A 17711-nucleotide genomic window follows, 5' to 3' on the forward strand; every position below is an offset into this window, starting at 1 on the left:
AGGGGCTGAATTACCTTTTCTGCCACGTTACAAATATCCATACTCTGCAGAGCCTCAGATTCAACCTGTCCCTTTTGGAGATAGGACACACCACAGGCTCAACACCAGGGCAAAAAACGTGGAAGTTAATAGTGTCCTGCCTCTGAACACCAGCTCCAGGGTTCATAGAATCCCAGACTGGTTTGGGTTGAAAGGGACCTTAAAGCTCATCCAGTTCCAACCCCTGCCACAGGCAGGGACACCTTCCACTAGAGCAGGGTGCTCCAAGCCCCTGTGTCCAACCTGGCCTTGAACACTGCCAGGGATGGGGCAGCCACAGCTTCTCTGGGCACCCTGTACCAGTGCCTCAGCACCCTCACAGGGAAGAGCTTCTGCCTAAGAGCTCATCTCAGTCTCCCCTGTTCTGGCAGGTTAAAGCCATTCCCCTTGTCCTGTCCCTACAGGCCCTAGTCCAAATCCATTCTCCAGGCCTCCTGTAGCCCCTTTAGGCACTGGAGCTGCTCTAAGGTCTCCCCTTAAGGAGCCTTCTCTTCTGCAGGCTGAACTAGCCCAGCTCTCTCAGCCTGTCTCCAGAGCAGAGCTGCTCCAGCCCTTGCAGCATCTCCATGGCCTCCTCTGGACTTGCTCCAACAGCTCCACGTCCCTCTTGTGCTGTTGCCCCAGAGCTGGACGCAGGCCTACAGAGGGGGTCTCCGCAGAGCACAGCAGATGGGGAGAATCCCCTCCCTCAACCTGCTATTCACAGGGATGCTGGGGATGCAGCCCAGGATATGGTTGGTTTCTGGATTGTGAGCACATATTCCTAACCCCTTTGTCTCTCATAGAAGGGTTCATTCTGGTTCCAGAGGTGGACAAATATACATAGCCCTGACTCTGAAAAAAACTGGCCTGTCTCAAAAATAATGAGCAGGTTGTAAACATCAGGGAAAGGATGGAGGCACTCATTTGCATACAGTGCTTGCAGTGATCTTCACCCTGCTGATGTTCAGGTGTAATAGCAGGTGCCTCCCATTGTCGGCCCTCTTTGAATCCCCTCTGAAGTTGTTGCTTTCCATGACTCTGGTTTCTAACAACAGGCAGCCAACATCCTGGTCCTTTCCTTGGTGTGAGCAGTGAGGGAAGATCATTGCGAACACTGACCCTAGTGTCCCTGGAAGGCCTGGAGAAGTGCTTTGCATACCATTGCACATCGCCTCTCCAGGAGTGAAGAGATGAATACTGCAGTCTGGGGTGGGCGGAAACAAGCTTTTTCATCTCACTTCTTTCATGCAGTCGCACTACAGCCACCCTAATAACCCTTGTTGGAGGCAGCAGGAAGCAGCAGTGCCAGGGGCAGCCCTGCCAGCATGATCATGCTGCCCCTATCTGTTAATTGGAACTGTGTGGGCCTGAGCTGAGCTTTATTGAAAACAACTCTAAAATATCACAGACACAAGGTATACAGAATTGTAAACAAGTCTGGGGCCAGGGAGTCAAGGAGGAACTTCAGGATTGGTTATGGGGAGTGTGAGACTGATTCAAATCTGTTCTGTGCTTGGAGCTGTAGACTTGGAGGTGACGATTCAAATCTCCATCCTGGCTTTCCTTCATTTATCACTTTATGCTGCCGATGGAAGCATGATGCTTCTCCAGCCTGATCCTTGCTGAGCTCTGGTCTTGATGCAAATGGCCACTGTGGGCTGGCTTCGCAGGGTGAGAAAAGGCCTGGCAGGGGCAGGAAAGCTGTCCAGTGTTAAGCAGTGTTTTCTCTCAGCCCTGACCACTGCCACAAATACAAATCCAAGGTCTAACCAGATTTTTTTTGTCCTTTTGTAAGAGCCACAGGAGTGGTTTGGTTACTGTGTTGGATCAGAAAACATGGTGCCAGGTCAAATTAACATGTCCAGGTAAACATAACCCAGCAGCCAATAAAGCAAAGGAGCAGGTGATGCCCACAGACCTGCTGCTTGTCTGGGGTCACTCCTGGGATCCAGAAATTTGAAGGATGTGACCTTGTAACAGGCTCAGGATAAAGCCCCAGCCTGTCATAAGGGCTTTGGCTTCCTTACATTGCTGCAGCTTCACTGAAGCTTTTTACAAGCCAAGAAAAATGTATACTCCTGCTCTTAATAGGGGAAGGACTTTTTGTGAGCTGGTGGAAGAAGAAAAATGGTTGTTGGATGGCAACAGCACATAGCATGATTTTACTCTTTTTTTGCAGACAACAGCTGTGATCTTGCATAGCTATAACAAAATACCAACAGTGTATTAACAGCGAGCACAACAGAGAAGAGAAGCAGTGGGGAAGGACGAAAAAAAAAAAAAAGAATTCATCAGAATTATTATTCCACGACAGTATTTAAATTAAAAAAATAAAATCACTCTAATTAATTTAGTTGTTCAGGGAGAGGGTGGAAATGAGGAAGATGGCACTGAAATAGTAAGAACAACATTAGTAAGGGACACAGCCAGCGCTGACTTACTGTTGGCTCTGCTCCTCACGCTACTTGCATACACAGTGCTGGTAATGAGATGGGCTCTGCAGCACTAGGGTGCAGCCTGTGCTCAGAGCAGTGTAGGGACACAAGGCCACCCCAAGTGGCATTAATATGGGGCCTGACCCATGTCGGGGTACAATCATTCAGCACTTGAAAGCTGGCACAAGGGCAGAGTCACAGTGGCCACATTTAGCCCAGGGTAAAGAAAACGTCCAATTTATGCTTGCAACCTATGGAGCAAAGCTTAAAGCCAGGCACCTTTCCACAGTGCTGGGTTCCTGGAGGTGCAGCCCCCTACTTTGCTAATGGGGGCTAGAAGAGACTTTTGGAAATAGGCCATTGACAGGGAGAACAATTCTAATGGCCCTGTGATGGGAGATACAAGCTTTAAGGCTCAAAGCAACATGATCTTCTACCCCAGCCTCCAGTTTAATGGAGGTTCTTGAATTTTAAGCAGTGGGCCTTTCACTACAGACAAGCATGTTGAATAGAAATGAAGCATCGCTACATAGTGCTCAGGTCTTCACTGACCCCAAAGAAACAGAAGAATGTAACTTCAGGGCATGGTAACACATATGAGATATAATCCAAGTATAATAATCCAATATAATATAATCCAAGGGTAATAATTGAGGTTTTTACCTCCATTAGGAGGTCAAGGTGAACTCTCAGTGCTCTACTATGTCCTAGTTACTAGCTGAAGGGGTTTTACACAGCCTTTGCTTTAACATGGGGTGGCTGTTTCACAGCCAGAGCCAAACAAATTGAAGCACATCCAGAATGTAATGGGGAGGAGGAAGGAGGATGATATGCCTCTCCATAACCAGACCCAGTTGGGTTATTCCCATGCAAGACAGCAATGAATTTAAGTTAAAATGATACCAACCAGACTGAAATGCAATTAAAGGAGTTCCCCTAGGTTTGCACATCCAATTAGTAGAGTACCTTTAATTACACCAGTGCACTTTCAGACACATGCTGAGAGGAGCATCAGCACAGAGCTTAAGTCTGTCTGCTGACCCATATCCATGAGGGCTCCAGAGGGTGTCTGCATCACCAAGTGGTGGTCTGCTCCTCTAGGGGGGGAAGAGCTGGGGCCCTTGCCTGAGGTAGGTAACTTAACCGTAAAGGGCTGCATCTTACTTATCTTCAGCCAGCTCTAGGAGCAAGGCAGAGGAGAAATATGGTAACCATTTTCAGCTTTGTAAGAGCACTTCTGTCTAACAAATAATTGCTGGAAAGCAATTAAGATCTAGAGGCTTCTGAAAGGTAAGAGGTTTTATACATTTTGCATGTAAGGTTTCCCTCTTGCAGTGACTTGAGCATACCCTGTTCCCAGGAACTCTGGAAGCTAAAGCACTGGAGTTGAGTTTGATAAGAAAATCATTAAAAAAAGAACCAACAGTGCAAACATTAGGAAATGCTGGGAACATGAGAGTACTTCTAGGTGCTCTTCAACCATCTTGGGGAGTTATGTGAGGTCAAAATACCCTTCTGCCTTTAATCTTGAGTGTAATAACACCCTCAAAGCAGCCAGATGATGCTGGTGCAAGTCAGGAGTGAAGTCCTTGGCTCACAGCCTTAATCAGATTCCCAGCTGAAGCCCATAGTCAGGCTGCTCTGGACTGCAGCAGGCTGTGGGACCACGTCTTGCTCCCCCCAGATTCCTTTTTAAAATCCTGTCAAAGAAAGAAAACAAAGCTGAAGGAGAGAGACTCTTTGCCTATTGTACCACCGAGTCTGAGGGCTGGTGTGTGTTGATAACCCAGGGATCCAATTTTAATGCAAGATCCCAGCAGCTTGCAGCAGATCAAGCCCCATGATCAATAATGCCAGGTGCACAGAAGCACGTGTTTGGTGCATCTTCATATGCACCTCCTGAAGTGTTTCTTTAAATACTTTCAATGTCAGTAAGATGAGCAAAGTTGAGACCATAGACTTAACCAGATTAACAATTATAATCACTCCCATCCATCACCACAAAGCAGGCTGCGATGCTGCCAGATCTGTTCTGCTTCAGGAACCCAGGAAATCAGAGCTGCACCTGATCAGCCAGACAAGGGCAGCTCGAGGCTTGCTGTAGAAAAGGAAGAGAGCGATTGCTCAGGCTGACTTCTTTATTCATTTTTTTATTAGCCTTCAGAGCCTCCCTAGAAATTATGAAAGCTTGTCTGAGAACTGTAGCACTGCAAAGGGAGAGTTTTGCTCATGGGCTGATGTTTCAGGCTGCAGTAACCCTCTGCTTGAACATGCCAGAGTGGCCCTATGGGCTTCCTCCCTCACATGGGCAGTGAGGCCCTTCCTTTAAACTGCTTTCTACACCTTCAGCACTTGACCATCCTCACCATAGACTCAGCCAGCAGCTTTAGTTTTACCCTCTAAAACACCTTTTGCCATACATTGGTGGATGGCAGCAAAGGCAAAGCTTATGTGTTTGTTATAAACCACCGTGGTTGTCTGCCTGAGGGTTGCTGGGTTAAATGGAGCTTCCTGCTCCTCGGGGTTGGGTTATAAACTGGGATTTTGGAAATTGGGCAGGAATAGGGAATACTAGGGAGTAACAGCAATGGGGACCTTCAGTGGGAGGTTGGGGGCTGAACACTAGACAGTGTATGTTCACCTAAGGTACAAGCCTGTGCTTGGGGAGGATGCTTGGGAACTGTTCTCTCATCACTCAGTTTAAATTGGGAAAAGCACCTTAAAACCCAGCAACAACAACAGCAAAATCCCAAACCCAAAGAAAAAGCACTCAAACCTTCAAAGGTCCTTAGTCCCTGTCATCCTGCATCCACTGACAATGGAGTCAGCAGAGCCCAAGGATGCAGTTTCAGACAGGGTTCATTATTTTGCACTGTTACAAAAATCCCATGTACCAACATAATTCCATGTGAAATTACTGGGTGAATGTTAGTGGGGCTTCAGCCCTGCCCTGTGAGAGCAAGAAACCTACACAGCTCCCTGGGAGAGTCTTGATGTTACAGAGGCTAGGTTTCCACAGTGAATAATCCACATGTGGTGATTTCAGTGCCTGAACTCAGCTTGCATATGATGCTAATATAGTGCCCCATTGAACAATACACTACCACTTCTCATGCTTAGTTAAATGACAGAGATAGGTGTCATCCCAGGACTGCTAAGTTTCTGTTACTCATCAGTCTTATCCTGACAAATCAATGCTGCTGTGTTTTATTTCCCTCCCACTTCCATTTTTGAGCTCTGGTTCAAGCAGAAATTATGGGGTGAGATGGCTTGACTCATGTAAGACAGGAGGCCAGCCTATGTGGTTATACAATTCCCTGAAATCATCTTAAAAGATGGGAAGCTGTTTTTCCATCCACCCAGGCTATGACATTCAGAGGTGCTCAGCACTGATTTCATTAAAACAGGAGCACTTTCCTGTCCCCAAGGGCCTGTTTGCAGGGTGGATCAGGAAAAAGGGACCTTTTGGGCTTGAATGGCTCAAGGCCAGAGCAAGAGGAGGTCCTGGCAGCGGGATGGAGCACTGTAAATGCAGGGGATGTGCACTGGCTCTGGAGGGAAAGTTTTCTGTGATGGTGCTTACAAACTATCTCACTTACTCAGAAGTGAACCGAGAGGAGGGATTATAGGAAAAACAAAGCACATAACCAGGGGTTGGTGCTTATAGCATGGTCCATCAGAGTAGCAGACCCTAACAACTCAGAGGGGAGGGTTCCATGGTGTCAGCTGCCATCGTAGTTCTGGCACTCTTCCCTGTGGAGGCTGTGAAGCCAGACGTGCCCCACAGGCCAAAGGGAACCAGCCCCTGTGGCTCTAGGGTCACGCTATCATTTCTCCTGGCAGTTTATAGCCATCCTATTTGTGGATTAAAATGCAGCCGTCAAGGCTGCTTGTACAGGATTTACGACACTGGCCTCAAAATACAGGAGAAAAGGAAAGCTGAACTCTCCTTTGATGTTTGCAAGTGTACACTGCAGACCTGAGCTGAAAACACTCTAAATAAGGATCATTAATCATCAGCTAAGCTGCACGCAGTTGCTGTTAGTTATTATAACAACATAAATCATCAGGAACTGCTACCATGTTAATTTGGATTTAGTATGGATTAGAATAGAACAAAGAACTTACATATTTAAAAAGTATATACCCTTAGTTGTAAACACATAAAGATGTGCTGGGGTTTTTGTTCCTTAGTTTCCTCCCGCTCAGAAGCAAGTCATGAAAATGCTCTGGGAGCTCATCATGTGAGGGTGTGCAATGGTTCAGTCAAAGCTACAGCACAAGGGAAGGAACAATTTGATTTACCTTAAGGGTGCATAACCCACACATTTCATATTCTCCAGAAAGGCCAGCTATACTTCTTGCTGATATATATCTATATATATATATATATACACATATATGTATATATTCCTTTTTTTTTTTTTTCCTGATTTGACTTTATTCGAGCTAAAATGGGGCTACACCACCCATACACCAGATCAAGGCCAGCAGAGGCATCAGTCTGACTGTATGCAGTGTTTTAGGTGTAGAGCTCCTGCCAGGGCTGGAAAGGTGGTCCCATCCCTCCCCAGAGAGCATTTCTGAATTCAGTGGGGATGGAGCTTTACCTCACAGGGATTTCCATCTTGGTGTTCGGACACAGCACCTGCCCTGCTCTTGAGAACTTGTGTGTAGCTGAGGAGTCTACTCAAACCTCCCCAGAATGACCTGAGCTTTTCGACACCCAAAAAAGCAATGTATACAGTGGAGCATGTGCTGCCCTTGGCATCTTCCCTTAGGATGCAATGGACACAGAGATTCCAAACTGCTTCACAGACCCATTGTAGCTTGTGTGTCACAGTGCCATTGCTGCTGTTGAGCTCTGGTCTACTGCCCCCACTATCCCCTCGGCAAAGCCAGGAAACCACACCACAACCCTTAGTGTCACCAGTGATGCCTTAGCTGTGATGCAGAGGGTTGACCAATGTACAGGGGGGTTGTACAGGGGGGTTAGAGGAATTCACTTGTTTAAGCAAAGGTATTCATGTCGGCTTCATGATTAAGAACTCCATAGCCTCCAAACTTGAAAATCTGCCAATAGGTCATTCCGACCGTATTATCTCCTTACGTCTTCCACTACACAATAAGCAACACGTTGTTCTTTTCAGCATATATGCTCCAACTCTGCAAGCTGACCCTGCAGAAAAAGAAAAATTCTACTCCGACCTGCGTCACCTCACTCAGAAAGTTCCTATAGAAGATAAGATCATAATCCTTGGTGACTTCAACGCCCGAGTAGGAAAGAACTTTGAAGCCTGGAAAGGAGTGCTAGGCAAGCACGGTGTTGGCAACTGCAATGATAACGGTCGTCTCTTGCTAGAGTTCTGTGCAGAGCAACAGCTTACCATCACCAACACTATCTTCCAGCAGAAAGACAGCTGGAAGACAACCTGGATGCATCCACGATCTAAACATTGGCACCTTATTGACTATGTTTTAGTGCGCCAGAGAAATATTCGTGATGTCTGCCAGACCAGAGTGATGCCTAGTGCAGAATGCCAAACAGACCACCGCCTTGTGCGTTGCAAACTTAATTTCCACTTCAAGCCCAAACCTAAGAGGGGCGGCATTCCAAGGAGGAGGCTCAATGTTGATAATCTTCAAATAGCTGCAGTGAGGGACAGCTTTCAGGCTAACCTTCAAACTAGGCTTGAAGACCAACTTACAGATTCTTCTCCTGAAGCGCTTTGGCAACATATCAAAAACAGCATCCTGCAGTCCTCCGTAGAATCCATTGGGTTCTCCTCAAAGAAAAACAAAGACTGGTTTGACGACAGCAACCAGGAGGTCCAGGAATTGCTGACAAAAAAGAGATCTGCTCATCAAGCACACCTCGCTCAGCCACTCTGCCATGTAAGAAAAGCAGCCTTTCGTCTTGCATGTAGCAAACTCCAACAGAAACTTAGAGACATCCAGAACAAGTGGTGGGTCAACCTAGCAGAAAAGACTCAACTATGTGCAGATTTGGGTGACCACAGAGGATTCTATGAGGCTCTGAAGGCAGTGTATGGACCCACATTCCAGGTTCAAAGCCCCTTACTTGGTGCAGATGGCCAAACGCTTCTTACAGATAAAATCTCCATCCTGAATCGTTGGTCTGAACATTTTCAAACCCTCTTTAGTGCTAATCGTGTAGTCCAAGGTGAAGGAATCCAGCACATCCTGCAACATCCGGTGAAAAACGAATTGGATTTGGCCCCTACCATGGGAGAGACTCTTAAGGCCATACAGCAGGTGAAAACTGGCAAGGCAGCTGGGGTTGACGGAGTCCCACCTGAAATATGGAAGCATGGAGGCCAAGCACTCCACGCTAAATTTCATGAGCTAGTTGTGTGCTGTTGGGAACAAGGTAAAATACCGTCAGACTTTCGTGACGCAATCATCGTCACTCTGTATAAGAAAAAAGGTGTCAAGTCAGACTGCTCAAACTACCGTGGTATAACTCTGCTCTCCATTGCTGGTAAAATTCTTGCAAGAATACTATTGAACAGACTAGTACCTGCCATCGCAGAAGAACTTCTACCTGAAAGTCAGTGTGGTTTCAGGGCTAATCGAAGTACCACAGACATGGTATTTGTTCTCAGACAATTGCAAGAAAAGTGTAGAGAACAGAATAAGGGGTTATACGTAACTTTCGTTGACCTCACCAAAGCTTTTGACACTGTGAGCAGGAAAGGCTTGTGGCTGATCGTAGAACGATTAGGTTGTCCCCCCAAGTTCCTGAAAATGATTATTCTGTTACATGAGGATCAGCAAGGCCAAGTCAGGTATGGTGATGCACTCTCTGAGCCTTTCCCAATAACCAATGGTGTGAAACAAGGTTGCGTTCTCGCACCGACCTTATTCACAATCTTCTTTAGCATGATGCTCCAAAGGGCTACAGCAGACCTCGACGAACAAGACGGCATTTATATTCGATATCGTACTGATGGTAGCCTATTCAATCTAAGGCGACTGAAGGCCCACACTAAGACCCTAAACCATCTTGTCCGTGAACTGCTCTTTGCTGATGATGCCGCCCTTGTTGCCCACACAGAAGCAGCTCTGCAGCGTTTAACATCTTGCTTTGCGGAGGCGGCTGAGGTTTTTGGGCTGGAAGTCAGTTTGAAGAAGACAGTAGTCCTCTACCAACCTGCACCGCAAGAAGATTATCACCATCCCCATATTACCATCGGCGAGTCAGAGCTTAAGACAGTTCAGCAGTTCAGCTATCTGGGAAGCATCATTTCCTCGGACGCCACGATCGACAAAGAGATAGACAACAGAATAGCAAAGGCATATAGAGCCTTTGGAAAACTCCATAAAAGAGTCTGGTGTAATAAACACCTGAAGAAAAGTACAAAGTACAAAGATCAGTGTCTACAGAGCCATTGTATTGTCTACTCTTTTATATGGGTCTGAATCATGGGTCATCTATCGTCATCACCTGCGACTCCTGGAACGCTTTCATCAGCGCTGCCTTCGTACAATTCTAAACATCCATTGGACCGACTATGTATCTAATGTTACTGTCCTCGAACAGGCAGGGGTCACCAGCATCGAGGCCACATTGCTGAAACTGCAGCTGCGCTGGGCAGGGCACGTCTCTAGGATGAAGGATCACCGCCTCCCCAAGATCGTGTTTTACGGTGAACTTGCCACCGGTAGCCGCAAGAGAGGTGCCCCAAAGAAGAGATACAAGGACTCCCTGAAACAATACCTTAGCCTTGGCCATATTGACATCCATCAGTGGTCCACCTTGGCCTCCAGTCGGGAGACTTGGAGGCACACCATACATAATGCCGCTGACTCCTTTGAGAGTTCACGAAGAACTAGTCTCGAGGAGAAAAGACAACGCAGGAAGAATCGTGTCCCACCTGTTCCACCCAAGGAGACCTTCTGCTGTGTTTTTTGTAGCCGGATTTGCCTATCCCACATTGGCCTTCTTAGTCATCAGCGCGCTTGTAGTAAGCGTGGGTAAATGCCCTTCCCAAATCTTCGTTCGCGAAGTCAAGCCATGAATGAATGAATTGTCTGTACCTATCATGCCTACTAAACAGAACAAAGGCACTAACTAATTGATAAGGAAAAGCAGACACTTGGTTCTATTGACAAGGAAGAGTAGACACCTGATTCTACTGATAAGCACCTATTGATAGGGAAAAGCAGACCCCTGAATCTACTGGTAAGGGGGAGGAGCAGATGGTTGATGGCTGGGACCAAACCCTAAGGCCATACGTGAAGACTAAAAGGTGAAAAGTTCAAGAAGAGGAAGACTCATTTACTTCATCTTGAAGACCCCTACCCACAGGAGGAAGACTCATTTACTTCATCTTGAGACCCCTGCCCATGACCAGAGGGGGCACTGCGCAGTCGCAAAGGACCTTCTAGGTCATTGTAGTAGGAAGCGGGGATAGGACATGAATATATATAGGCGTATGGTGCAACCTTATAAATGTAGAGGGAAACAACACTGAGGTATGCATGACTTTGAGGAATTATCCCCGTGCGTCTCAACGCTGAATAGAAGCATACCTACTTTACAACTTTTAACAAGTTGTGGAGTCAATCTGCGCATCAGCTGGAGGTTAGTCCTGATTAAGAAACAGGCCCTGATACAATCCTGAACAATTAGGATTTGGGGACTTGAAAAATTAAACGAAAATAAAAAGGAATTTATGTTTTGGGATGGCTCAAAGATTTCCCACAGGCTTGACACTGCAACAGTACATTTAAAAACAGGTTTGTAAGTCACTGAACAAAAGCCATACTGCATCTGCACCTTGACTCCACTGCCTCCAAACATGCAATTGCTTTTATTTGCCTCTGTCATTTTTAACCTGTGTTTTGTGCATGCCAGAACAACAGACATTGAATTTCTACTAGCACTGGGGCAGAGCTGAAGTTCACATTAATTGAAGTTGGGTTAGATATAATAACTCTAGTACAATAAGGATAGTATAGCAAGACTAATTAGAGTGGATCAAATGGTTCAAGCAACAGCAGCCACTGTATAAACCTGCACCCAGCTTCTTCAAAGGTTTCCTTGGATGTGTATCCCACTCAACTCAAGGGCAATCCAACATCTAAAAGCTGCTGCAAAGCTTTGCCTGTGTTTCCCCGAGCATCCAAGCTTGCATCGCACCGACCATATGTCTGCCTCTGCCTGCTAGCAGATTGTACCAAATATTTTCTTTTTTGATCGTGGCTGAGCAAACAAACACCATCTGTGGGGCTCGTCGAGGGAAATCCTGGGCTGATCCGCGCCAATGGGAAAGCAGCCACGCGCATCCATGGGGCCTGACGGTTCTGCCATCCATACCCTGAGACAAGAGGTTTTCTCTGCTCATCTCTGCCCACCCGCCGAGTTAAGACCTGGCATTTTGCAAACACATCTAAACTTCAGCTTTTGTTACAGAAATGCTGGGCCCCATCAAAGGAGACTGCCTGGCAGTGACCCAGGTGTGGGGACTGCCCTGGGGTAGTGGTAGGTGAAGATGGAAAGAAGGCTTTTTATTTTTTGGTTGGCTCTACACACACAGGTATTTCTTGAATATATCCATGCCGCCAGGGGCATCTTTGAGCATCTTCCAGCCATGCTCAAATCCCTGGCCTGGGTCTGATAGTGATTACTGATCTTGCTTAATCTGCTCAGAGCCAGGGGTCTGGGTGCATAGCTGGTGAGGAGTGCAAAATATTCCCTGTTCAAACCTTTGTTCCTTTGGAAGGTAAAAAACCTGGGGGGCACTGCTTGATATGGAGGGTCTGTGCCATCAATTTATGCACCTCAGATTCTGGGGAGCTGGGGAGTATCAGCAGCTGCTGAGTACAAGTGTGAACACGGTCCCCAGATGATAACTGGGTGCAGCGCTTCCTCCCACTTTGCTCTTCTGCAACTTGCCTTTCTGTCAGAAACCCCTCTTCTCCCTGTTCTGAAAAAAAACAGAAGGATAATCTCAATTTTGTAAAATCCCCCACTCTTTTGACCCAGCCAGGGACTCATTCTTCTGGGGAGTGATGGGCCTAGCAGATGCAGGTGTGAATTATCTGTCACCTTGGCTGCTTTTCAGCTCATGTTTCTCCAGTGCCAGGTCCAGAGCCTGTGCTCTGACCAAATCTTTTGTACATGTGCCCCTTGGATTTAGAAATTCTCACGGTGAAAGCAGAACTGATGAACCACAGGCTTCTCTGCTGCTGCCTTTAATTAAAAATGCCATGTCTAACACCAGCAGATGTTCCTGCTATCGAGACTTAACTAATAATTTAATGCTGACTGTGCTGCTTAGTCTGAAAGTGTAATAGACTTCTAAAATTGTTATTATTTCCACTGGGGCTCAAATCCCTCAATATCTGAAATCTTAAAACTTGCTAGTCTAATGGCCCTAACCAATTACTGCACCAAATAATTAGAGCAGCCCCGTGTCTTTCAAGTCAGCACCAAATCCCACAATACCTCTGAAGGCCATGGTGAGCTCACAGGGCTTTGTGCACACAGCAGAAGTAGACCCAGAAGGGAGGGCAAGGAGCAAAGTAAGCCTGTTAAAGGCTTTGTTTGAGACATTTGGGCAAAGAGGGAATTCAAAGTGCGAGGCTGCTCCTTCTCCCTTTTTTTTTTTTTCTCCTTCTACCGAAGCAGATCCATCCTGTTGCTTGCTGTGGGTGCTTCGCGCATTGGAGCAGGGCACCGTTTCCTGTCAGGGGGCAGTAGTTTCGGAAGGTGCTCCATATTCAAGTGGATGAAAAGAGAGGGACCCCCTCTCACAGATGCTTTGGCTCTTTCAACCCACAGGAAAACAATTGACTCGTGAGAATTGAGGGAACTGCTTCCCCCTTCCCGCTCCTTCCCGCTGCACAATGAATCATGTAACGATTGTGAATTTATTGAAGAACAGCTGGGGAACTTTGCCTATGAATTAAGTATCAGGTACCGGTGTATTTACATAAAAGGGTCTTTACCAGATGGGCAGTGCTTTGAAATGAAGCATGAGGTAGACACAGAATTTCTACCTCCCTTATCAGCTGAGAAGCTGAGCCCCATCTGTCAGCACAGGCTCAGCTCTGAAGCCCCGCATTGTTTGAAAAACACATTATCAGTTTAGCATGGGGAAGATGATCGCTGCCTCAGTGGGGTGTGGAGCGCCTGCTTCATGCACATCCCAAATGTGACTGTCGTACTCTATCACAGCACTGCTGAAACCGCTTTACTGCCTTTCTGTCAGGCAACAAATTTATGTTAAATTGTGTGGGCCTTATACTGCCTGGAATGGCTTTACTTGTACTTTAAATACTGCATAAACCACATTTAGAGATGTATTTCTCGTTTCCCCCTGTTCTCTGCATCTTTTTTTTTTTTTTTTTTTTTGCTTCTGACTGTCCAATTGGTTGCAGTAATTCACTGCAAAGGAAGATGTTTCTTAGATTTCCAAGCGCGCCAATTCCTTAACCTTTATGAAACTAGGGAGAATGAATCACTTGTGACATTTACATCTGTCAGCAAGTATTAGATGCTGCCAGCACAGGGTGGTGCTTTGCCTCAGTTTAACTTAGCTGTAAATGTTTGTAAATTTGCAAGTAATGTCTCAGCACAATGGAGACTACGTGCACACACATGGATTTATTGAGAGGGACACTAAACATATTATAGCAGGAGGGATGGAAGATGAGGTACTTATCTGTTTTACTGTCCTATACGGTACATATCGGCATCTCATATTTTGTGAACATAAATGCCAGGTTGACTCAAGAGATCTATGGATCAAGTGTTGTTTGTAACCTGAGCTGAACACTTCAAATTGTGTTAAAGTTTCATCTTGGCAGCAAAGCCTTAGCCATCTTTGGTGCACCAGGCACTGGTTCTTTGGAGCACAGGACGATTACACAATGGCTAAGAGGGAGTAGGATGTGAAGGTTGCATCTGGCAACTGTTCTTTTTTAAGGGTAAAAGTAGTGTTTTAGCTTATTTTGTGAGTTTATCCTCGTTTTGGCACTGTGAGGGAACAGGTCCTGTCCTTGTCCCAGCTCCATCTGCTGCAACCCAAGAAAAGGAGCAACAGTGCCCTGTCCAGCCGTGTCCCTTGCTGTCATCACTCTCCTGCATCCAGATGTTTTTGATGCTTTCACACATGATGGGAAAAGGCACTGTGGAATGTGTCCAGCCCCCACCTTGCTGGGCTTGGGGACAAGCTGCCCTTGGGGCAGGACAGGGCATAGGGCACCTCTCTCTGCCTGCTTCCTCCTCCAAGATAAGCAAGGAGGATGCTCGCCTGCTGCCTGGGAGCATCCAGCACCTACACGTCGCTTAACAAGGTGTGCGGTTTGCATTTGGTTTTGTTTTACTTCCGTGCTCACCTCCGTGGCTGCTGTTTCTTTCCTCAGAGCTGCTTCCCTTCATGGGAGAAGGCCTGCCGATCCCCACCACTAGGTACAACAGGCCGTTAGCAAAGGGGACACTGCTTAGTGTTATTAACACAGCAGGGGGTTTCCTGAGCACTAGAAAACAACAGGCTATTACAGAGATAGAACTGTACTTTTCACAGCTGGATCCCAGAGCACGGATGCTGCTATTGCACTGTTGATGACAACAAACAGCCCTCCTCTCTGCGCCGATGAAAATGAGATGTGTGTGGATGGGGATGTCTACGTCCATGCCTCTCCCTCCAGGCTCTCCCTCCAGGCTCTGGAGGGAGATTCTGCAAGGAAATTCTTGTCCTCTGATTCTGTGTCATCTGCAAAGGACAGGCTGTTGGCTGACCCTTCACACAGATCCACAGCTTATCATAGATAAGTATTGGAGTGATCATGAACGCAGAGAATGCCAAGACGGCATTTGCTGGGGCCAAGCAGGTTAAGAGATATGACATCATTGACTTAACAAAGGCTGAATATGCCACCATCCAAGTTACATGATGGTGTTTTACCCTGTGACATGATGGCTTGCCCCAGATGACAGTAGCAAATTTTCCTACATCAACAGAACACGATTCCCCATCCTGTGCAGTGATGACCTCCTTGCACCTATGGCTAATATTAGTAGCAAAGTATTTAACTTTCCATAAAGAAAAGAAAAGAAAAAATCCCAATTTAAACCATCTCCAGTGTTGAGGGCTATCTGGGGAAACAACCGTCAAAGCAGAAGAGTGTGAAACCTGAAAACTGAAGAATCTCCTTGGAAGACATGGATAACTTGTTAATAAATGTTTTCAGCCCCTATTTAACACCATTTAAGTAGAAGTCCTTCTCTCTAGGTGAGGTAAGAGCTGTGGAAAATGCCCCTGTTGTCACCAGTGGTCAAATGAATCCCTCTTGTTCAGGATGCCATGGCAGCATCTTGCTGCTTTCACTTTGCCTGGTGAGCAGGGACAAGATGAAACCAGCCACCCGCAGGAAGGAAACGGAGGGATAGGTGGGATGAGAAAAGCCCCTGATATTTCAGATGGGAGGCTGGGACTTGCTCTGGTGGCTGCTTTCTACGACTGCTGCCAACCAAACTTTGCAGCTCCACGCCGCCACGTCCTTTTATGATGAAGTTCCCTCAAAGAATAACTCACTCGCTTTAATCATATTTGCTGAGATTTATGGCTTGATGCTTATTCACTTCTTGACATGAAATGTCAGTAAGCCTGTTATAAATAGCTCCTGGCATTCCTGCTCTATCTTTTGTTTGGCTAGGAGTATTTCTACCTGAAAGTGATAAATTCCTGCTATAACTGCTTTATGTACTTCGGTAATTACACTGTGCAGGGATGGTGGGGCTGTGTCTGTGGAGTTACCACCTCAGAAACAGCAACCTGTAAAGAGCTGGAGATTGGGCTGAACCCTGAGGTGCTAATAGGCTGAGGGAAAAAAACACTCTCAAAAAGTAATGGTGATGGGTGAAGAACATGTCAGACTGAAGGTGGTAAATGGGTGGAAGGAAGAAAATTAGATGTTTAAAGTTAGGGTGGACTGATGCAGAGGGTTGACCAATGTACAGGGGGGTTGTACAGGGGGGTTAGAGGAATTCACTTGTTTAAGCAAAGGTATCGTCTGTACCTATCATGCCTACTAAACAGAACAAAGGCACTAACTAATTGATAAGGAAAAGCAGACACTTGGTTCTATTGACAAGGAAAAGTAGACACCTGATTCTACTGATAAGCATCTATTGATAGGGAAAAGCAGACCCCTGAATCTACTGGTAAGGGGGAGAAGCAGATGGTTGATGGTTGGGACCAAACCCTAAGGCCATACGTGAAGACTAAAAGGTGAAAAGTTAAAGAAGAGGAAGACTCATTTACTTCATCTTGAAGACCCCTACCCACAGGAGGAAGACTCATTTACTTCATCTTGAGACCCCTGCCCATGACCAGAGGGGGCACTGCGCAGTCACAAAGGACCTTCTAGCTCACTGTAATACGAAGTGGGGATAGGACATGAATATGTATAGGCGTATGGTGCAACCTTATAAATGTAGAGGGAAATAACACTGGGGCACGCATGACTTTGAGGAATCATCCCCATGCGTCTCAGCACTGAAAAAAAAGCATACCTACTTTACAACTTTAACGAGTTGTGGAGTCAATCCGCGCATCAGGACCAGCACTGGTGTGGGGCAGGCACCCCTGCTGAGGGCAGGAGACCCTCAGCATCATGACACTGGGCCCACCTGTCCTTTCTGGGCCAACATTTGGGCAGGAGATGTTTGCGCTACATTGGATCTGTTCGTTATAGAGAAACAGGTATTGGAAAGATGTATATAGATGCAACGGGCTGGGGTGCTTGCTTGGTTTGGACGCTATTGAGTACTTCAAGCTGGCTGGCAGCCAACCGGCCATTTACCTCAGCCCGCCATTTACCTCGGCCCTCCCCTCGGGGGTGGCCCCGACCCGCTCCCGAAACGCGGCTTCTCGGGACGCGCATGCGTATTGGCGGGCATGCGGCCTTCCGCGCTTGCGCAGTGGTGGCAGGCGGGGGATTCGGAGTTGTGGCGGCGGCAGCAGGAGGAGATGCGGGAAGTGTTGCGCGGCCGCTCGGGCAATCGGCCGGTTTCGGGTGCCGGCGCTCCCCTCATGGCGCTGCCCGGACCCGCCTGTGCCCGCACCCGCGCCGCGCTGGGGCGGCTGGAGAGAGCGCTGAGCTGCTCTCGCTGGTAATGGTTGCCCTCCTTCCCCTTTCTCCCGCAGCCGGCGAGCGGAGCCGCCGCTGGCGCAGTGCCCTGGAGGCCGCGTGTGTTAAAAGTGCCATGTTTCTCCTTCC

General features: G+C 47.1%; 1 protein-coding gene across 1 annotated transcript in view; it reads left to right on the plus strand.

Moving 5' to 3' along the window:
- Positions 1-17445: 17445 nt before the first annotated feature.
- BARD1 (BRCA1 associated RING domain 1) overlaps positions 17446-17711 on the plus strand; it is a 50504-nt gene continuing 50238 nt past the window's right edge. The window contains exon 1 of the mRNA XM_061348050.1: positions 17446-17604. Coding sequence (XP_061204034.1) covers positions 17462-17604 — 143 coding nt within the window. The 5' untranslated portion in view covers positions 17446-17461. The remainder of the gene's footprint in view (positions 17605-17711) is intronic.

Source organism: Neopsephotus bourkii, unplaced genomic scaffold (assembly GCF_033783945.1).
Source record: "Neopsephotus bourkii isolate Nb327-2 ecotype Australia unplaced genomic scaffold, CSIRO-AGI_Nbou_v1 NB_335, whole genome shotgun sequence".
In the NCBI taxonomy this organism is placed as follows: domain Eukaryota; kingdom Metazoa; phylum Chordata; class Aves; order Psittaciformes; family Psittacidae; genus Neopsephotus; species Neopsephotus bourkii.